The sequence below is a fragment of the Caloenas nicobarica genome, chromosome 26 (genome assembly GCF_036013445.1).
Source record: "Caloenas nicobarica isolate bCalNic1 chromosome 26, bCalNic1.hap1, whole genome shotgun sequence".
Classification (NCBI taxonomy): Eukaryota; Metazoa; Chordata; class Aves; order Columbiformes; family Columbidae; genus Caloenas; species Caloenas nicobarica.
In genome coordinates, this window is record NC_088270.1 from 5608215 (window position 1) to 5629867 (window position 21653).

At 50.0% G+C, this 21653-nt stretch overlaps 1 protein-coding gene and 1 long non-coding RNA gene across 4 annotated transcripts in view; one reads left to right on the top strand and one right to left on the bottom strand.

Moving 5' to 3' along the window:
* Positions 1–21653, top strand: part of LOC135998758 (uncharacterized) — a 48560-nt gene that overhangs the window by 18773 nt on the left and 8134 nt on the right. The window lies entirely within an intron of this gene.
* SORL1 (sortilin related receptor 1) overlaps positions 1–21653 on the bottom strand; it is a 36601-nt gene that overhangs the window by 7378 nt on the left and 7570 nt on the right. The window contains exons 11-39 of the mRNA XM_065651969.1: positions 20418–20506; positions 20170–20348; positions 19280–19466; positions 18507–18635; positions 18191–18276; positions 16511–16683; positions 16192–16323; positions 15565–15656; positions 14864–15110; positions 14631–14769; positions 14065–14238; positions 13800–13913; positions 12896–13018; positions 11633–11752; positions 9643–9768; positions 9311–9418; positions 8751–8882; positions 8365–8496; positions 7540–7674; positions 6436–6591; positions 5832–5981; positions 5296–5424; positions 3737–3863; positions 2992–3161; positions 2781–2893; positions 2385–2489; positions 1347–1419; positions 559–641; positions 173–269 (exon numbers count right to left, since the gene is read on the bottom strand). Of these exons, the coding sequence (XP_065508041.1) occupies positions 173–269; positions 559–641; positions 1347–1419; positions 2385–2489; positions 2781–2893; positions 2992–3161; positions 3737–3863; positions 5296–5424; positions 5832–5981; positions 6436–6591; positions 7540–7674; positions 8365–8496; positions 8751–8882; positions 9311–9418; positions 9643–9768; positions 11633–11752; positions 12896–13018; positions 13800–13913; positions 14065–14238; positions 14631–14769; positions 14864–15110; positions 15565–15656; positions 16192–16323; positions 16511–16683; positions 18191–18276; positions 18507–18635; positions 19280–19466; positions 20170–20348; positions 20418–20506 (3820 nt within the window). The remainder of the gene's footprint in view (positions 1–172; positions 270–558; positions 642–1346; positions 1420–2384; positions 2490–2780; positions 2894–2991; positions 3162–3736; positions 3864–5295; positions 5425–5831; positions 5982–6435; positions 6592–7539; positions 7675–8364; positions 8497–8750; positions 8883–9310; positions 9419–9642; positions 9769–11632; positions 11753–12895; positions 13019–13799; positions 13914–14064; positions 14239–14630; positions 14770–14863; positions 15111–15564; positions 15657–16191; positions 16324–16510; positions 16684–18190; positions 18277–18506; positions 18636–19279; positions 19467–20169; positions 20349–20417; positions 20507–21653) is intronic.

A 21653-nucleotide genomic window follows, 5' to 3' on the forward strand; every position in this document is an offset into this window, starting at 1 on the left:
AGTCCTAAGCAGAGAGGCCAAGGATTTGCTGTTTGTCCTCTCAAGATTTATTGTTTTCTTTAACAGAAACTACTCTGTTGATTAAAAAAACCCAAACAAACCTATAGCCTTCTATAAAACATTCCATTTGGTGTCGACTCAAGCAGAATTTTACGCTTTGCACAGAATGTACCTTTTTGGATGGACTTTTCTCCTTCTACGATCAGAGTCCTTTTTTCCTGCCAGTGAGTATCAAATGTCCAGTAGATATTCACCACGTAACCGCTGACCTGTCAAGCAGTGAGGGCACACAATAGGAATATCAGTTCAGCTGGTTTTGCACGCAGGGAAAGATTCAGTGCTGAAAGTCTCTGCATTGTATTTCCCATCCTACTTCTGAGAGCTGGGACAGTTCATGAGTAGTAAGAAATTACTTTGCATAAAATAACTAGTTTCAAAAACCAATTGCAATAGGGAAGTGGGTGACAGCCTATCCCATCCAGTATTTACCATTTACCCAATGCAGGCTTTTTTTTTTTTTTTTAATTCTAGTTTCAGAAGTAAAGGTAAAAATTTTACCTTGATATTAGTAGTCATTTTAAGGCTGAAACTTATGGAGTCCTCGCTGTAGCTCTCAACGTGTATGACAGGTGGAGGAATGACTGGAAGGAAAGGGAAGAAACAGCTGTTACCACATCACAAAGAAATACGAATGCTTATCGAGAGGGGACAGGTACAATACAGGATTTCATTATGAAAACCATCTCTCGGACACAGGTATTTTACTCCTGAACTCAGTGGGACAAGCTCATGTCCCAGGTAATGGCCTCAGGGCTTCAGAGGATCTGGGGAGGGAAGTCATGAGCTATAGGTGGGGACAGCTGCCAAACGCTCATGCAAAACCTGAAGAGAAAGTTATTTCAGGTCTTTCTACCTCTGTTTTTCTAACCATCAGGTATTCATGTACTTCATACTATCTACATCCTGCAATTTTCATAGCATGGTGTTTTCTTTCCTTCCTTTGTCAACATAGCGTGGATGCGCTTTTATCTAACAAATTAGCAGACAATTTTGACATTAGAATATAGAATCAGAAGAGAAACCTGGCACGAATACAAATGATTTCCAAAGGCTTTTTTTAAAAACATATCAGAGAGAAATGATTTGCTGTGTTGTTCCAATTTATCTACTGTCAGACCGTAATGTTGTGATCATTCTTGGGAGTCTTAGTGGTCTTTTAGTGGTCTAACCTACATGAAATGAAGAATCCACGATAATCATAACCTAAGACACTTATGCTAACACTTCAGGCTTATATTCCACCTTTATGCTATGTTGTCAGAGTTGACTGAAGCAGCAACATTTACCTTTGCCTTTTATGGTGGTTATGGATTTGGAATCGCTCCAGTTTCCCATTCCTCGACTAGTTACCGCAGCAACCTTTTCAAACAAGAGGGTTGGTTAATATGAACAAACACAAGCTGTCAACATTGTATAATGCACACAGAGAGCGAGATTAGAGCAAGGTTACGGACGTGGCAGAGCTCATGGGAAAAGGACTTTGAAGCAAACAATAGCTTAATTACTTGGCAATAAAATGTTTATTACAGAGATAAAGCAGATTACTTTAAGTCAATTAAAGGAATCTAAGAGGAGGGAGGTGCATTCTTTTTTTGCAGATAACGGTTCTCTTATGAGATCTTTCTGAGGAGTCCATCAAGATAAGGAGCTTTGGACTCTATCAGCCATAGCATAGGCAAGAACAGTGCTGGTGAATCCATTTCCAAATAATTATTTTGGAACAGATTAATATGGGAAGGAATAACAAGGAAGGACAGACTCGCTCCAAGCGATTGTGAGAATAACAGTGATTCGTGGGGTGCGGAGAGGTGTTTATCCCACTCCTTTTAAATTCCCCCAAGAACCCTTGCTCATGCAGCACGGGAAGGATGGGCAATGGCAGAATATATATTCCCCAGAGCTCACTGCGCAGACTTTTATTTCCTGTTCTTATTAGTTCTGTCTATAATTACGCAGCTTCTCCCACGTGCATGCATTCCCCGCAGGCGGATCTGCTGCTTTTCCCCGTAATGCAGCAGCAAGGACCAAATTTATCTTTGGCCCAGATCTGATGCAATTGCTGTGACATTGAAATGGGCTATTAGTAGTGCAGATGTTGTAATACAGCCCAGCCTTCTGGGAGAAGGAGCAAATCAAGGGCCTTAATTCAGGCCTGGAAACTATAGACATTAGCAGCGCAAATGCAAAGCCCCCGTTGTGGGTTAACTCTTAAGGGCAGGATTTTAACAAGATACTTTTTTAGCAAGTACTTGACCATGCAGGATTTAAACCATCTAGTGAAAAGTGATGAGAGCATGCATAGACAGAGCTTTGAAAATACTCACTCTAACAGTGTACAACGTGTTGACCTGTAAGTTCTTGATCTCAGTGTAGTTCCTGGTGGTTCGAAGGGATGACCACTCCTTGGATCCACTGCTGCTGTATTCCACCTAGGAGCACCGAAACAAGAGATGAGGAACAATACCGTGGAGTGACGGTGTCGAAATGTCAGCAGAAAGAAGTACGAAAGTCTACAAAGGGACTGAGAAACGAAATTATGAACTTGAGGGCTGTGTTGCTACCTACAGCATTTCTTGTCCCAACTTGCTCGATGCTCTCAGATTTACTCCATGAAATGTCCTATTCCTGGCCCACCCCACTATGCAAAGATAGGTGTCCTGAGCAGCCTTCCCTGTCCCACCACCGATCTGGACTCAGTCCCGCCGGGCAGCAGGACTCACAATAAATTCCCGTATGAGGCCGTGGGCATTTACAGGGGGACTCCAGCAGCCCGTCACCACACCCTCAGCTTCTTTCTTCAGGGAGAGCTGAAGGTTCAAGGGAGCATCTGGTACTAGGGAGAGAAACAGAGGTGCTAGTGACAGTCACATCTGTTTTCTAAGCTGGAGCGGCACAATCAGGTCACCGATACAACCGCACAGATCTGCTTACATCCTTCGGGCGTCCGGAGGGTGATGAAGTCGTTGGTGTTGTAGACTCGGCTGAGACACTGCACTTGGACTTTGACCTGATAGGTACAGTCGGGCTTGAGGACTTTCAAAACGCTGTTTGTTTTTTTGCTGTGGGTTTCCAAGACCTTCCAAATGCTTTCGCCGACCGTTCTGCACGAGGAAGGAACACCCTCCAGTCAGGATGGCATTTAGTAACAACGAGGGGGACAGCTTGTCCCAAAGGGTGAAACCATCTATCTGTATTTTAAAAGCTTGCTGCTTAATTTCCTTTTCAATAAAGCCACACCACCAGTTTGAAAAGATGCTCTTTTAAAGCCTGAACTAAACAGAACTCAATGACTTAGAAGCACTGGCCTCTGAGGTTTTCTAGAGCTTCTGTGCTCTAATTTGTTGACTTTGTTCTCATTGTTAGCAGTCCCACAAAGAGCTGAGCTGAAAAACCCCACCGAATATAGCCCTATTTCTCTCTGAGTAAACAATCATAGAGGAAGCAAACACAGGTCTCCACAAATGCCCCCCAGGTACAGCTATTTTGGGTTTCCTTTGCAACCAATTAGAAGATTTTTCCGAGCAGAAATAGATTTCACAGCTCTCGGTCTTTCAGACCTGATTCTGTATGGTTCTTTGCCATAATACATGGGCATACCAATACCTGTGCTCACGCTTCTGCTAGCCTTTACTTGATAAAAATAGCAAGGAGTCATGTAGTGTAACATGTGGCGTACCTGTAATAGATGTTGTAGACACAGGAGGTCGAGGACATTCTTTTTGGCCGAGCCCACGTCAGAGTGACATCGCCGGAGAAATCAGCTGTCCACTGGAGGTTCTGGACTTTGTACACAATTGTGTCGTCTAAGCAGGCAACGGGAAAAGTTAGTCTATCAGAGGCAAACAAGCCCTTTCTCCAGAACAGAATCAGGAATGATGTTTGTAGCACAAACAACGTGTGGAGGTAGAAAGAGTAATATTAGGGAAGGGAGTATTTGGACTCCTCAAAGTAGACATGTAATTTAGGCAGGTCTTATCAGTGGAGAAGAGCAGGCTGCTCAGAGCAGGAACACACCTCTGGTGTGTTTAGTTCTCCCTGAACCATCCTGGTTGTCTTTATGCAGCATCATGCAAACATCCCCTTTCCCCCAAGGAAAGATAAAGCGTGGCTGTTGATGAAATACTCTTTAACATCATTTTGGTTGTGTATGAGCGCATCCATGCAAGCTAAGTCACTCCTCTATTTGTGCGATGAATCTGTGCTGTTGCTGTAAACCACCCAGGGCCTTTCTTTGCATGGTTTTCTCTATCGCATCTCGCATTCAGCAGAAGGACACAAGTGAAGGTTGGTAAATAAGGCAGCAGTCTGGGGATTGCCTTGATGCAAGCTCTGTGGCCGAACTGCTGCCTGACCTTGGTCAAGGCATTTAGGGCACAACGGCACAGTGAAATCCAGTGCTGGGGACTCGGGGTGCTTGTCTGAAACAGCCCAAGTGCCCCCGGGGACCGCGTGTCGGAGCCCACGTCCAAGCGCTGCGGCTCAGCCCCGCTCGGGTGCTCAGCTTCATTCCCAGGCGGTACAGAAACCAAGCGGAGCGGAGCCAAACTGCTGCCGCTTCGCTTTCCCTGACCAGCTGGAAATGAAAGCAGGTTTGCGGGCAGGCACGGCAACACGAGCCAGCCGAGGGAAAAGGGACAATTTCCCCTTGGCATAGTAGCCAAGCCATGAATCTCGGCAGCTCCTTCCCCCTCCCTTGAACCTGCTAGCCTCTCTCAATCAATATTTAATTAAATTTCTAAGACCTGATTGATGCTCAAAACCCTGAGCGGTTCTGTAGGAAAGCGGCTGAATCTTTCAGCTGGCCGGAGACCGCGACTGATCGCTGTTATCTGGGCGTGCATCTCTCCTGCCTCCGCAGGGCCACCAAAGGCCAGCGTGGGAGGACCAGTGATGGCTGTGGGGCACATGCCATGGCTCCCGGGGTCATCTTGCAAAGGAGGACAGAGCTAGAGACTATTTCTTCACCTGTGGGCCATGTAAAATAGACAGCATTGCTCCTATGCATCCTAAAGCCGTTTTTCTGTGTCTGAGGCTGCTGGAAGATGATCTGTCAGTGTAGAAACTGTCTGGGAAGTTGGTCCCAGCTGGTTATAAATGGGTGAGGAGGTAACTTGGACAGCTGAACGGAGGCAGAGATGTCTAGGATGCTGGGAATGAAAGGTCGCGTATTGAGGAGAGCACCTCTGCTATTAACACAGAGCAGGGCACGAGAAATGGGAGAGGGCTGCTGCTTACCGGTACAGTTACTCTCATCGCTGCTGTCAGAACAGTCCAGATATCCATCGCACCGCTCAGTCACCATAATGCAGGCCTCTCCGTCCTCACATTTATAACCGTTAGGGCATGACAGGGTGCTGTGAGTAGCTGAAAGAGGCAGAAAGGTTTCGGGACTCAAGGCAGGGAAGTTCTCTCAGCAGCACTGGGCTGTTTGCAGTGCCAGCGCTAGTTCAAAAGCAGGAACGATGCTGGGGCAGCTGCACATCAGGGATGGAGCCCAGACAAAGTGTGTCATTCGTAGGGCTATCTCGTTCTGGCATGATCACACATGGTGGCATTAGAAGAACCTGGAGCATATTTCAGTGAAAACAACAGCTGGACTTCTAACAGGAAGAGCACTGGTTGGTTGGCCTTATTTCCATTTTTTTACAATAACTCTGCATTTACTGGATGGATTTCACCAGCAATAAAACCACTCAGTGGCTCCCCTGTCCTCACAAAGAGCTTCCAAAGGGAAAGAGCTGGGTGTGACGCTCTCCCCCGCCCGCACTTACGGCAGTTCCTCTCGTCCGTGCCGTCCTGGCAATCCCGCCGGCCATCGCACCGCTTCCAGTTGGGGATGCACTTGTGCAGCTGCTGGCACTCGAACTCGAATCTGCTGCAGCGTCCCGGGAGCACCGGGGAAGTGGCCGTCACATTGGGTCCTGCACACAGCAGCTGGTGAGGAAACCACCCAAGGCACAACCAGGCTGCCACTGCCACCAGGAGGGACCAAAACCTGTCCCCAGGTCCCAACTCCACTAGATGGCAATCTCCTTCCATCTAGCAGGTACGTGGCTTCTGCTGAGATGACGCCTAAGCCATCATCTCTCCCGACTGCAGAGGGCTGGAAAAGCAACTGGTTTGGAGGCTTGGCAAGGACCACAGCAAGAAAAAACCTCTCTTTTTACCTTCATCATAGGTGTGAGCTGGAAACCCACCCTACAGCCCTGCTCTCTGGGCCCCTACACAGTCTGGGATGTGACATTTGAGCAGCAGTAATTCATGCTTTTGCACCACGGTGTGATTTCACCCCGTAATCTGGCCAGGCTCTGAGACTGAATGGCCAACCATTCGTGCAGATGTGATCCTACCGAAAAAGGAAAGAGAAAAGCTTACGCGAAGTGGGGCAGGCTTCCTCGTCGGAGCCATCGGTGCAGTCCTTGTAGCCGTCGCAGACCCAGCTGTTCGTGATGCAGGCGCCGCTGTTGCAATGGAAGTGATTAGGCAAACACGTCAGTGGGATCGATGTGGTGATGGGATGAATCGGAGAACCTGAGAACACACCATACAGAGCCGATCTGAGAGGCCTGCTGTGCAGGCTGTGAGCTGTGCCTGTTCCCAACTATCAGCAGAGGGAAGTAGTGAGCGGGCAAGACATTACAAACCTAGTATTTTTGTCTGTGTTGTAACTGCACAGCTCCTAATAAGGATGTTAAAAAATACAGAATAAAAAAGATGCATGGAGTGCACACGCAGCCCATGGGGGACTTTTGGAGCCCTGGGGGTGTCCCAAGCAGCCCTACGGGAAGGCAGGTGATGCTGAGAGTGGTTCTTCAGGACAGCGCAGCCCCGGCTTGGCTGGATGAGGAGACCGGGGTTGGAAGTCTTGAATTGTAGGCTAGGACTGACCGAATAGGCAAAAGTGGCAGTGTGGGAAGAAAGTGCCACGAAAGAGGAGGAGAGATGGGGACAAGTCAGTGCAGAGAAACCAAATTGTGAGGAGAGTGGGAGGAAGATGCTCCCCCCCACAGCCTGAACCATCATCCTACTTCCTTGCTGTCAGCAAATATTGGTAGAGCCCCTGGCAAGCCACTATATATCACCTGCCACTGCAGTGACCCCACAGAAAAGAAGGATTACAATTAAAACTCAGGAAAAGAACACCCTGAGCTCTTTTTCCTTCTGAAGACATACCTGTCTTCTTCATTCACATCCCGTACCAGTTGCTGCCATGTTCTCCAAGTAAGTAACAAAATGAAGCCCAGGAATCTAGCCTGTTTAACCAGTAATAATCCGAAGTTGGCCATAATTTAATTTCTGTGGCCCCTTTTAATAATTGAAAGGAATTCTATAGGACTTGGTCCTTCGCACAGACCTGTCTGAAATGTTACCAAAGGTAACAAATGAAAAGCTATGCTGAGCACAGCGTATATTAATCATTAGGTAAATCTTATTTATAATCTCCCGAGCAGGGCGGGGCAGAGCGCTGGGTGCCCTTACCCTCGCAGTCCTTCTCGTCGGACCAATCCCCGCAGTCGTTCTCCTCATCGCACTTCCACCGGTTGGGGATGCAGTGCCCATTCCCACACTGGAACTGGTAGTACCGGGAGCAGTTTGGGGCCTCTGTTGGGTTTTCTGCCAAGGAGAGGAGAGTCCCGGGAGCCCCAAGGTTATTTCACCAGTGTTCAGCATGGCAGCATCTCAGGCCATGCCATGGCTGGCCCAGAGAGCATCACTCTGTCTGAATATCTGAGCATGGTTCCATCTCCTCCAGCATCTCCATTCCCCACAGCCCTCTCCAGCCCGTTGCCATCACTGTTACGTCTGTATGCTGAGTGCTTCGTGGCTGAACACCGCCTGTGATCCCAGAACCAGAGCTGACAGCGAAATGCAGACAGAGCATGGCGAAAACAGAGAAGCGAACACTGCAACACTGAAATGAAGATGCAGCTGCTTCGTCTGGCTGGGTACAGCTCCTACAGCTACCCAGGGAACAGTGGTAAATATTGAGTTTGGCTGAAAACTGCCTGTCTGCTTCGGGCTCAGAATCTGTGGAGTAAATACGGTCACATATGACTTAGTCAACCACAAGATGTGCCAGCCATATCAGATTTTCAGCGTGCTTCAGTTTACCTCTCTACAATATGAGGAAAATGATATGGATCTCACTGTAAAATGCTCCACGATGTGCAAGTGGAATGCTACACGTGCATGTATATGTATGTATGCATGAATGCATATAGAAAACATGAAGAAGTCAGTATGCTCCTGAGATTCAAAGGAGGCTGGAAGTCCAGTGACAAGAGACCCCAAGGTACTGCTCACCACAGTTTGCTTCATCGGAGTAATCGCCACAGTCATCCATCCCATCGCACTTCCACACTAGGCTGATGCACACGCCATTCTGGCACTGGAAGCTGAACTGGTCACAGGTCCGGTGGAACTCAGGGTCCTGGGCTGCAGGGGAGGCACGGAGGGACATCAGAGGTTTGGTGTAAAGATCAGGGGCTCAAGCGAAGCTCAACATTGAGGAAGGAGCACACTCAGAGGCAATCATGGGCTTAGGAGCAGAGTATTACGGTCCAGAGCTACCTCTTAGGAGACCTGGCAGCTCTCTGGAACCCCAGGGAAGGCAGTCTCCTCTCCATGCCTCTGATGTGGCATTCTCTATGCAACCTTCCTTTTGCAAAGATGCACAATATCACACTTACAGCAGCCAGCATAGCTGGCATCTTCGTCTGATCCATCTCGACACTGGATGATGCCATCGCACACCATGGAGTGAAACAAGCACTGCTGCCGGTTCTTGCACACGAAATCCATGTAGCGGGTGCAGAGGGGTTCTGGAGAGATGGGAGGTGAGGAAGGGAGGGGATGGCACCTCTGCTGTCCTCGGCAGCAGGAATGCCACCTGCTGTCACCCGCGCAGACCTGAGCGCACCAGCTGGATCTCAGGAAGTTACAGAAAGTTGCCAAGACAAATCGCTTGAGCTCTGTCCCAGCACAGGCTGCCCTTGAGAACACATTGGGGTACAAGCAGCTCGGCACAGGCATTGGGAAGGATTTGGTCACCTCCCTGAATGCAGCGTCCCTTTCCATCACAGCCCTGCGCACTGTGCCTTGTGCTGACGCTCACAGAGCAGCCTGTTTCCCAGAGGCTGCTGAATGCTAACTAAGGCTTTCCCATTATCTGAGCAGGGCTTTTCTCCCAGCCAGACAGACTTTGGCAGGCGGTAAAGGCCCCGGCAGCCCCCACTGCCCTGCTACTCACCACAGTGCTGCTCGTCGGAGGTGTCGGCGCAGTCATTGATGCCATCACAGTGTTTGCTGGTTGGGATGCAAGTGCCATTCGGGCACTGGAAGCCGTTGCATTTTTTTTCTGAAATTCAGAATTAGGTGGCTGTTGTGCGGGTTTATTTTAAAGCTGCCTTCAGTTAGTTACAAAACACCTTGGCACAGCACTAGCTGCTTTCTCCAAGTGTCTGCCTGCTTTTGGAGGGATGGGAATCATCCCCCTGAGTTTTCTGCAGGTTTATCTTGGTGAGTTTGTAGAAATCCCTCCCGCCCCATGGCAGGACTCCCTCCATATGCATCGCACGTTACCACAGCTGGCAGGGTCCTCGTCGGAGCCATCCTGGCAGTCGGTGTCGCCGTCGCAGGCCCAGCGCTGTGGGATGCAGTGGCCGTTCTGGCACTGGAAGCTGGAGGCCTCACAGGTGTGAGATACTGCTGGAACCAGAGCCGGGGGGACCGTCTGAGTGTGGGGTGCCCTGACTCGGGCCATGCACCCCTGCTCCCACCGCCTGCACCAGGACTTTGTGCCGTGGCAGGTCCCAGCGCAGCTCCAGAGCAAAGCTATTGCCCCAGGGGCAAGAGGTTGCTGAGAGTGAAGGTTCTAACCCCAGGTTCCAGTATAAGTTGGGGAACGAGCTGTTGGAGAGCAGTGTAGGGGAAAGGGACCTGGGGGTCCTGGGGGACAGCAGGGTGACCATGAGCCAGCACTGGGCCCTTGTGGCCAGGAAGGCCAATGAGACCTGGGGGGGATTAGGAGCGGGGTGGTCAGTAGGTCAGAGAGGTTCTCCCCCAACCCGTCTACTCTGCCCTGGTGAGACCACATCTGGAATATTGTGTCCAGTTCTGGGCCCCTCAGGTCCAGAAGGACAGGGAACTGCTGGAGAGAGTCCAGCGCAGCCACCAAGATGCTGAAGGGAGTGGAGCATCTCCCGTGTGAGGAAAGGCTGAGGAGCTGGGGCTCTGGAGCTGGAGAAGAGGAGACTGAGGGCTGAGCTCATTCATGGGGATCAATGTGGAAAGGGGGAGTGTCAGGAGGATGGGGCCAGGCTCTTCTGGGTGACAGCCAGTGACAGGACAAGGGGCAGTGGGTGCAAACTGGAACACAGGAGGTTCCACTGAAAGAGGAGAAGAAACTTCTTGATGGTGAGGGTGCCAGAGCCTGGCCCAGGCTGCCCAGGGAGGTTGTGGAGTCTCCTTCTCTGCAGACATCCCAACCCGCCTGGACACCTTCCAGCTTGGAGGCTAGCGAGCAGTCCCAAAGCTCTCCCAATGTCAGGAGGCTCTTTCCCTTTGATCTCGGTCCTTGGCGTGTTTGGGTAAAAGTGATAGCGGTGGCATCTTGCCGGAGACGGCAAGAAACGTCACAGCAAGCAACGCTTGGTGGAGCAGCAGGGTCCCGCATGCAGGGAAGAACAGACTTAGAGACAGCCTTTAATTAAGGCAGGCAAGGCTCTTCTGTCTTGCCAAGCAAATTAGAAATATAAATCTCCTTGGGTTTCCAAGGGAGTAGGGCCCTGGCTTTCCTTAGTCTCCTGTTTACAAAAATATCTGCCAGTGGGGTATCTCGGTTGAAGTCTGGGCTATGTTGTCACTTTAGAGACAAATGCCACTCTTCAACCAGGAAAGCACTTGTCATTATTGAGAAGAAAAGCTATGTTCAAATTAATTAAATCGCATGCTACTGAATTTTAGGTTAGCGAGTGACATGCACTTTGCAGATATTTCAAAATACTACAATCTTGTGTCAGTAATATTCTATTAGGTATTCAGTGTGAAATGTAATTATTTTAGATAAGAGCAATAATTGCAGACGGTGGAGTCAGATGAAATGTTTCTCAAATAATGGTGATCCTCTTAGATAATTTCAACTTTAGGCTTTACACACCCGATATGCTTTTTGAAGTAGGTTCCTTTCCTGTACTAATTCTCTCTGGAGAAACTCATATGAGAGATAAGTGGTACCAATATAAATTAAACCTCCTCATAAAGCCACGCACTCAGAATACTGAAGTGCTGCCTACTCTCAGAACTCTCTTTTCATGCAAATATTTAGGTTTGTGGCTTGGTTGGTTTCTGGGCGTTTCTCTGTTTGTTTCTAATGAGGAGAAGGCTCTATCTAGATGTTATCCTCAGGAGACTGCTGAGGAACATCAGTTTTACAGGCGGTGCCGAGGACAGCTGAGGCTGCTGGGCAGGTAAACTGAGGCACAAGACATCGGCTGATGTCTCTACAGCACCTCAAGGCTTTAAGAAATGACTGACAGCCACAGAAGGTTATTGATCCCGTAAAAGCGCTTACCAGTGCAGTTCACTTCATCAGACCAGTCCCTGCAATCGTTATCACCATCACACTTCCAGGAAAGACGAATGCACATCCCGGAGCTACAGCTGAATTCATCGCTTCTACACTGGTGAGCCTCTGCAAACAAGCACACACAGTTCAGATGCTGTCAGGACCAGAAGAGAGGAGGAGGAAAGATTTACATGGGATATCGACTGAGGAGAGGCGGCTAATATCTCAGAGGTGACAGCCTACACAGCCCCGCAAAGCAGAGAGAGTGGTCTTAAAAGCCTGTTTTCCTGCCTCATCCCTAGACCTGATCGACCAAGAGCTGCCACCTTGCTGTTTACCAGCCTCTTGGGTGGGAAAAAATTTAATGGAATATAACAAGGGCAAGTGTAGAGTCTTGCATCTGGGCAGGAACAAGCCCAGGTTCCAGAATAAGTTGGGGAACGAGCTGTTGGAAAGCAGTGTAGGGGAAAGGGACCTGGGGGTCCTGGGGACAGCAGGGTGACCATGAGCAAGTGCTGGGCCCTTGTGGCCAGGAAGGGCAATGGGACCTGGCGGGGATTAGGAGCGGGGTGGTCGGTAGGTCAGAGAGGTTCTCCTGCCCCTCTGCTCTGCCCTGGTGAGGCCGCATCTGGAATATTGTGTCCAGTTCTGGGCCCCTCAGGTCCAGAAGGACAGGGAACTGCTGGAGAGAGTCCAGCGCAGCCACCAAGATGCTGAAGGGAGTGGAGCATCTCCCGTGTGAGGAAAGGCTGAGGAGCTGGGGCTCTGGAGCTGGAGAAGAGGAGACTGAGGGCTGACCTCATTCATGGCGATCAATATGGAAAGGGGGAGTGTCAGGAGGATGGAGCCAGGCTCTTCTGGGTGACAGCCAGTGACAGGACAAGGGGCAGTGGGTGCAAACTGGAACACAGGAGGTTCCAGTGAAAGAGGAGAAGAAACTTCTTGATGGTGAGGGTGCCAGAGCCTGGCCCAGGCTGCCCAGGGAGGTTGTGGAGTCTCCTTCTCTGCAGACATTCCAACCCGCCTGGACACCTTCCTGTGTAACCTCAGCTGGGTGTTCCTGCTCCGGCAGGGGGATTCGACTGGATGAGCTTTCAAAGTCCCTTCCAATCCCCGACATTCTGGGATTCTGTGGACCAACACTTGCTGGGCAGCTGCCAAAGCTCATCTGCCCTACGGCATCTCTGAGCAGCACCCTGCCCCGCAATGCTGCTGGGCTTTCCACCCTCTCACGGGGTCAAGGAAGGAGACGCGCGTGAGGGCTCTCACCACAGTGACTTTCATCGCTGTTGTCCCCGCAGTCATCCTCCAGGTCGCATTTGTAGGACAGCGGGATGCAGGTCCCCGATCCCTGGCAGCGGAACTGGTTCTCGGCATCGCACACAGTGGTGGCTTAACACAGGGGAGATGAAGAGGAAGGTGAGGTTGTGGTTAGACAACAGTTCCTGCTGGCTGAGCATGTGCACTTAGTGCAGGGAATTGAGAGAGACAGCGTCCTGTGAGCTTGGGTCAGTGCAGACCGAGTTACTGTTATTGTATTTTAATGTCATTATTAGGAACTCTGCCTACTGGTATCTCAGTGTTGGCAGGAAAATAAAGTCTTTATCATGACAAAACGGGCATAAATAGCATCTCTCCAGGAACACCTGGTTCTCCACCAGTTCATTACTTTAAACATAGGCCTTTTACCACAGTGCACTAATCCAAACCCTTCAGGCTCTGCAAAGCCATGTAACATCTGCCCCTCCTGCATGTGGTGTCAGTCCCTGATTTCACTGGAAAAGGTGACCTCCTTGATTTAGTAGTTCAACCAGAGGCCCATGTCTGTGTGATGAAGTCAGAAAGTCACTTTCTATCTGCACTCTTTACCTCAGCACTGGCCGTGGCCCCCATTAGCCTCAGAAGACAATTATTGCGAGAGACAAACATGTGCCCTCATATGAGGGCTGGCATCAGTCTCACCAAATTTTAGACATTGGCACTGAGCTGGTCGTGGGGGAGATATCGGCACAACTCCTCCATTTAGCTGAGAATGTGTGCTCAAGGAAGAGATGAGTTGCACCCCCAGAGTGGCTCTTGCTCTCCGTGACTATGAAGGGAGCACAGACCATCATCTCAGGTGCAATGCAGACATCTAAAAGTGGAGAGGCAAATGCAACCGCAGGACACTTACGGCAGTTCTTCTCATCACTCTTGTCCCCACAGTCATTGTCATTGTCACACTGCCAAATGCTGTTGATGCAGTTCCCATTGAAGCATCTGTACTGGTTCGGCAGACACGTGTTTTCTGGTGCAAAAGGGAAAACAAAAACAAGCTGAGGCATGACACTGTATTCAGAAGACAGGCCATACTCCTCCTCTTCCAAAGGGGAGCCGAAAGGTCCTGCTCTTGCAATGGCAGAACACAAAGCAGCAGCAAGAACCAAGCATGATTTTACCTTCCTTTATGCAAGTGTTGTTCTTGATGACATAGCCATGAGGACAGTCGCACTTCATCTCCCCCGTGGGCAGCAGGGTGCTGGACACCCCCTCGGGGCACTTGCAGCTCCGGCCGTGGTTCGACTTGGGCAGGCAGAGCAGGCTGCAGGGCTTGGTGATGCAGGCGTTTTCCCCTGGCACGAGGAACGGGACAGAGGGCTGGAGGCACCGCGGGAAGCCAAATTTCACCCACCACTCCAGGTTTTGGGTTCAGACCCCTGTTAGGAGCCAGCTCTGCAGCACCGAGTGCTCAGGCACCTGAACTAAGGTGCCACCACAGCACCCAGTGGGCTCCCTCCTTCATAAGGGAGTATCTCTTCTGGTAGCCCACAAGCTGGGTGCATCACCCATGAAATACATTCCTTACGACAGGAGCCTGAATGCATCAATCCCTGCAGAAATGGGGATATAATCAGGCTCATGAAATGTCAGCCAGGATGGGCCGGTGGCCTGGGGACCTGTGGAAATGGGAGACGAACATATTCCTAAACCACAGGAAAGATCATCTGCACACTCACGTGATTACCTGTTGTCTTTCCTCTGTAAAAGATCTTCATATCCATGATCCCATTTAATCGGCCGACTAAGATCTCCATTTTTGAGCCGCTATTTTTGGATGCTCTGAAAATGCTCAGCTGTGACCAGTCATTCCAGTAGATTTCATTCTGAAACAGAGGCTTTGCTCTTAGCATCTTAAAGGTCTTTTGTAACCAGAACAATTCTATGAGGAGCAATGCTGTGTACCCACCATACGCATACCTTAAATACAGCAATAGCATAGGGGTGAGGAAGGCTGTCCAGGATCACAGATCTCTGCAGCCCATTGAAATCAACTCTCTCGATCCTGTCCATGTAGGCTTCGGTCCAGTAGATCCAGTGGTCATCCACAGAAATGCCGTTTGGCCAGCGCACGCCCTCCGAAACGATGCACCTGGCCGATGACCCGTCCATGTCGCTTCTGTAAATGCCAGCTCTGGAGTTTCCCCAATCTGTCCAGAACATCAACCTGCCGGCAGCCAGAGAGGTTACTCGAAATAATAACAAAACAGCTCATCAAAGAAACAGCTTATGAAGCAGAGATTTGAATACTTTTATATTCCACGTCTCTTGCAAGACATGTATTTGGAAAGGCAGCTCTTTGCAAATCTAATGACCACCAGCAGCAGATCTACACGCAGTAGAGAGGCTTATTTATTATTTAGCTGCAGGTTCTGTGGTGCAAGTGCAGGTGTAGGTTATGTTGCGTTGAAGTGCTTTGCGTCAGTGCATACAGCTAAAGGTTTGTTAGTGCTACATTTGCAGCACAGCAGCTGCAGCAAAACTGTACTTAGAAAGATGTAACTAGCATTTGGCTCTTGTATTAGGGCACAACTCTGTTTCTCACGCGTCACTGCAGCTTCCCCCCCGACCTTATTGGTTCTACTGGCAGGAAAAGTTGTTTGCAATGCTTGCTTTCTTACCCGTCTTGGGGAACCAGAGCAAGGGCTCTGGGTCGTTCGAGTATGGAGGAATTGAGGACGGTGAGTCGCAGGTCTCCGTCCGGATTGGCAACCTAGAGTCATAACCACAATCAGGAGGGGTGTGTTGACTGCAGGCAACACGGGAGATAATTGCACTGGTTAAAGTGACAGGAAATCTGTGGCAGGTAATTACAGCTCCCTGATAAAATAGCTGCCGTGGGCACAGGGAGCAGTCACAGTGAGGCAGGTGATAAAAGACAATAGATCGGTGTTCGTATTGACACTTCTGTGTGACCAAGCGACCAGCCGGCTACCGCAGCACTCTGTCTGTGCCCTGTTCAGACTGTGCGTACTGTGCGAGGATGTTGGTTTTCCCCCCCCTATTTTTGCCATGCAACTTGGCTTCACAAGCTGACCTTGCTGTAGGTACACAGGGCTCAATGTTATCGTACTTGCATTTAGATTCAATGCCCTGTTTGCATTTAGAGCCAATAAAGTGGCATGTGGGACAAGGGGCAGTGTTCAGTAATGCCCCATCAGCAAGGAGAGTTCAGGGCGGCGTCCAGCTGCCAAAAGGATGCACTGACACAATCAAGCTCTCTGTAGCAGGGGTGGGCATAGCCGTACCTCAATTTTGGGAATCCCAGCATTGACCCAGTACAGCAACTGACTGAGAGGTTCGAAGGCCAAAGCTTCCACTGTTTCCAGTCCGGTGCTTATGATTATTTCTTGCCCGGAGCTGCCGTTGAGACAAAGACGCTGAAAAAATAATTTAAAAAAAAAGAAAAAAATCAGAATTAAAGATGAGGAAGTTCTGTGGTCGGGCGTGCGAGGAAAGCCGCGACAGCGGCGAGGAGGAGCACCCCTCCACCAAACATTTGTATTTCGGGGTGTGTATGGGACACCTGCCCCTGGCACTGTGGCGGCCCCTCCGCTCCCCGCTCACCTGTATGATGTCCAGAGTGACGTCGGCCCAGTACAAGCAGTTGTGGTCGTAGTCGAAGTCCAGGGCTACGGCCCCGCGCAGCCCGGCCAGGGGCAGCTCCTCGCTGATGCCTGAGGCCAGGTCATAGCGGTGGATGGAGTAGCGGGTGGCGTAGAGAATGAACTCGTTCTCCTCTGCAAGAACAGGGAGTGCCTTGTTTAGGTGTCTCTGGCCGTTTTAGGCTCCAGGTATTTTTTTTTTTTTCTTATTCCTGACTGCAGGTTTTAGCACTTGAGCGTAAAGGAGGCAAAGGCCCTTTGTCTCAGCAGGATTAGGTTAATGAGAACACGCTAATAGCCTTATGTGGGTCCCATGCGCACTCGTGCCCCTGTTAGTTCCTGGGGCTGAAGGAGGAGGTAAGATTGGCAAAAACCGTCATGACCACTTCCTTCCCACATTAGCGTGACGCCAATTAGAAACAAAATACCAATGTCCTGTTCCTCAAAAATCTCATTTAAAAGGTGGGAGTGATGTAAATCTGCAAGTCCCAGGGGACACCGGCACTGTGGTAAATATCCCAGAGTGGGTTTTGTTAGCAATTTGCACAGAATCGAGCGTAATGGGATCCTGGTGCGGGACAAGGTCTCCTGGGCACTAGTACACTACCGGTAAAGTCCAATAATGCTATTAATGAGTAAAGCTAATGTCAGTAAGAAACTCTGGCTGTGCATCCCTAATGAGATTATACGGAGATGCGAAACAGATACTGTACATGAAAGTGTTACCATGGCGTGAGCCAACGCATAGCTGAAGACGACCAGTAAATACTGTGGGAACACGGCACTTCAAAGCCCAGCTCAGTGGGGACCGCAGGTTTATTTTTCAATCAGCAGGGCCCTTCTCAGCATGACTAATGCAGCTCTTCAAATAGCTCAAGAGGGCTCGGAGGGGTGAGTAAAGTGTCAGGCTCTGAACAAGGAGGAAAACTAAAGCACGGCATTGCTGTGAATCCCAGCAGAGGGAATGCTTCCCCAGGCACCCACCGAGCCATTTGGCACCTGGTACATCTTTGGTACCCTGAAAAATCTTAGGACGGTGCAGGGAAACCTCATGCTAGTGGGGCTGGTGGCTCAGCCGCCCCATCCTTTCCCGAGCCTCTTCCCTCTCTCGGGCTCACTCGGGAGCTGCTGCACAGCAGCATGCTAATCATGCAGCTCATGACGGCAGATTAAATTAAAGCTGTAACAAGCAGAATGCAAATCACTCTGGCAGCACAGAGGCACGAGACCGCTCCGGTGCCTTGTATGTTTGAGAGGAGAAAACAAGGATGGAGGCGAAGCCTGGCAGGGATGTGCATGGCGGTTGAAGGGCAGTGTCTGCCCTTCTCTGGCCCCAAATAGCCATCGTTCAAGTGCATAAGGTGGCCTGTCTCAGAGGGGTATTTTCCCAAGGGTTTGGGGGTATCTTAGGTCTAACTCCTGTCCCTCTGGTTGGGTTAAGCCCGCTACAGCTGAAGCTGCTCCCGAGCAGTCCCTCAGAAGCTCTTTGGCCTCTGGACAGAACAGGAGATGATGGATTTGTAACCCACCAAGGCATCTCAGCTCCTGTGTCGTAGGTTTTGTCTCAGAGCCCTCTGAGAATTTGTGCCAAAGGTTTTATGAATGAAGCCCCTGTGCCCAAAGCAATCCTGTACGTACTAACCAGCCAGCGGGCATGGGACAAGCTCCCCTTCAAGCCGCGACTCGATGTCTCCACCTGTACAGGTGTCCCCAGAGATCTTCCGGTATCTGCAACATACACAGGCAGAAAATTTATGTCATGGAAACTGTTAACATGCAATCAGGTGCAGCCAGAATAAGCAGCGGTGCTTAGTTGCAATGTATATCCAAACATGCAGTTTGTTTACTGCCATTCATGGGGCATTTGTGTGGGGGGTTTGTTGGGTTTTTTTTAATCACCAATATGATAAATCCCAGCATTTGGAAGATCAGGTTCCCCTTCCAAGTGCAGCACATACCCTCGAGTTTTCCTGTAGGTTGAACCAACGGGGCAAGGGACTGGCAGGTCATACGGTTTTCCAGCAAATTCAGGGTCAGGGACGCAAACTTCTAACGATAAGTCATCGCTCAGTTTAAAGCCAAAATCACTGCAAGTAGAAAGGTATGAGGAAGGAGGGGGAGAAAGAAAAAACGCAGCCATGCTATTCTATTAGTCTGCTCTGTTTTTGCATAGAAGTTGTAAGAACCCAAAGTATTCCCAGTTGCTCGTGACGAGCCAGACCCCTTTCCAGGCTCTGTCTCAGCATGGGACAAGCAGGTCTGAACCCCCGTCCTTACTAACACCAAACTTTTGCATCTGTTTGCCAGAGTGTTTCCTAATCCTGAGAGCTGTGCAGAGTCGGTAACGTGCAAATTGCAGGTGAAATGATATAGCAGGGCCAGTCGCATCCCTGCGGCTAAAGGGTCACCAAGCATTTTAGTGGACGATCTCTATACGTGATGGGATATCGTCCACTGTCATTTGAAAGATGGTGATGGAATAACAATACTTTTCTCTTTTATGGAGCCTTTTAGAGGCTTCTGAAAGGGTCTAAAGACATTAATGAAATCTCATGCGCTGTGATTAATGAAAGGATGTTTTCAGTCTATTGTTTTCAGTCCTCCTTGCTATAAAATGAAGCAGTGATACCGAGAGCTAAGTAAATTGCATGTTTGTTCACTCTGAGCAATTGGTCAGAGATATTTATCTCAGACTTACGATCCAGACTAAAAGAAAATCATTGGTATTTACCATTCAAAGTCTTCCCTTGTACAAGAGCAGTTGGACACCATGACAGGCCTGTCAAAATCTTCCCCGTTGAAACAGGTCGCGTGAGGAGTCCTCCTTTTGAAAACGGTTTTATGCCCCAGTAAGCATTCATTGCCTCGCTCGTCGGAGGGTGACCACAGCTTGTAGTCATTCTCTGTGCAGGGGACCCCTAAGAGAAGCGACAAGGTTGGGGATTGCAAGGCTCAAGCCCTGGCCCAAAAGAAAGGGCAGAGCAGAAAGCATGTCTGCTCGGAGCGCGCAGCGGCACTCGGTGACAGGAGGCAACAAGCAGCTCTGTCACAGCGACAGTGAATTTGCGATGCCTCATTTAAATGAAGTCATTCTAGTTACCAAACAGATCTGTTTCGAACAAAACGTCGAGGGAATCAGTTATAAATTTCAGTCAAGCAAATTCCTCTGCTGGGTTTAACTGCTCTTTGATTAAAACGCTGCCTTACAATCAAAGCTGAAATGGGTTATAAAACATTCATGGGCACAAGCCTTCAGAAGGCTTTTTTTTTTTTTCCCGTTCTCCTTTTCAACAAATCGCTCGGCAAGGAGGGAGGGGGGTACGGTGAGAGACGTGAGGGACAGGGCTCCTGAAAGCGGATGGTGGTTCCCCACAGGAGATGCCCTCTCTCCCCTGGCTCCCATGGAGCTAACGGGACTTGAGGGCATCTCTCCAGGGTCTCTTTTGGCAAACAGGATGGAGGGCATGAGAAACAAAGGTTTTCTCTGTGCTCGTTGGGTATTTAGGTGCTCGACTTCACGTGCACGTCAGCAGGAATCTAATAGCCTTAGATGACTAAACAGGATGGCTCTGCTGCCAGCGCAACCAGTGTCAGCGCCAGCCCCGTCACCCGTCCCCTTACCCAGCACGTCTGTGGTGTTGATCTGCAGTATCAGCCAGCTGTGGCCGCTCTCTTTGTAGGAGCCGAAGATGGTGAATATGGTGCTTTTCTCCCCGGGCTCGGTAAGCAGGCCATACACAAACACCGGCTTCTCGGAGAAAGTGAATGTTTTCCAGGTTTCCCCTTCATTGGTGCTGTATCTGGAGAAAAAGCATTGAGAGAGCTGCCCACCGCAGCCCCGGTGACAATCCCCCTGCCCTGCCACTTACTTGAGCTGGTCGGTTTCAGTGCCTTGCGCGATGGCCACGAGAATGCCACCGTGGTCCCCCCAGGTATAATAGTGGGGTCCAGACAGCGCCTGGAAGAGAAGGGGTGCTGAGGGCTGCACCGAAGCTGTGCAGAATTCAGGGAAAAGCTTGTTGCGAAAGCGTGCCTCGCCAGAAATGCTGCCTGACCAGCGCTTCGGGTCACTGGGGCCAAGCCAAGTATGTGGAGGCACCAGATGTTCAAGTGTTTATGGACAGACACATTCTGTCAAGAGCAGCCACACCAATTTCCCTCAACATATAGCTGCGCAGAAGAGCAGCAGTGTGCCCTGGACTCTGCTCCTCCTGTGCCATGTGCAGGGAAAGAATTAAAGTGCCATTACACAGAGCTGGAGTCTATCACACAGAATCACAGAATGTTAGGGACTAGAAGGGACATTTCAACCTACTAGCCACACTGCAGCTCTTTGTCATGTCTGCGAGGCTTTCCCCATGCTCTCCAAGTTCCTAGGACTGCAGGTAAGTTTTGGTTGTCAGGCTGTAAGGTTTCTGGAATGCTTAAAGAGAAGTGGGGCCGTGGCATGCAAAACAAGCACCAGAGTTGGTTCATACCTCCATCCCACAGACAGAAACCCGTATTTCACAGTCATCTCCAGCTCTATATATTAGCTGCCATCACAGAATGACCTTTGCTTTCCTATCCATGGAGGCTTTGGCTGCTCAGGATGGAAACAGAGAACATGTACACACCTGACCCTGCTTGCTAACGCTCTTGGGGACGTTCCTGCACAGGGCATCGAATGCATTGTTCCTTTTCTGTGAGACCATACCAGTGATCTGGAGAGCAACAAGCCTCCCAGCCTGCCGCTTGACAAAGCTGAGAGAAGGGAGTTGTGTTACACCACTCGGCCGAGGAGCTGCAGGGCCGGGTCATTCCGCACCTCCGCTCACGATACAAAGGGCCAGAAAAACTCAGGAGCTCGACGCTGTTAACTGCGGTTCAATGGTTCCTCGGCATGTTTTAATTGCACTTCAGCACAAACCTGCCTGCGAGCCAGGGGAGCTTGGCACCTGGACATCTGGGCTCTCGGATACCCCTCCCCTGCTGATTTCTCCTGTCTTGCTGCAAGGCTTCCACAGGGAGAACTGGTCCCCCAGCCGAATTTCAGAGGTGCCCGCTCTGAACCATGGGCGGCTTTGGCAGCAGCCAGACCTGCAGCATGTCCCTACCGCCCTGCA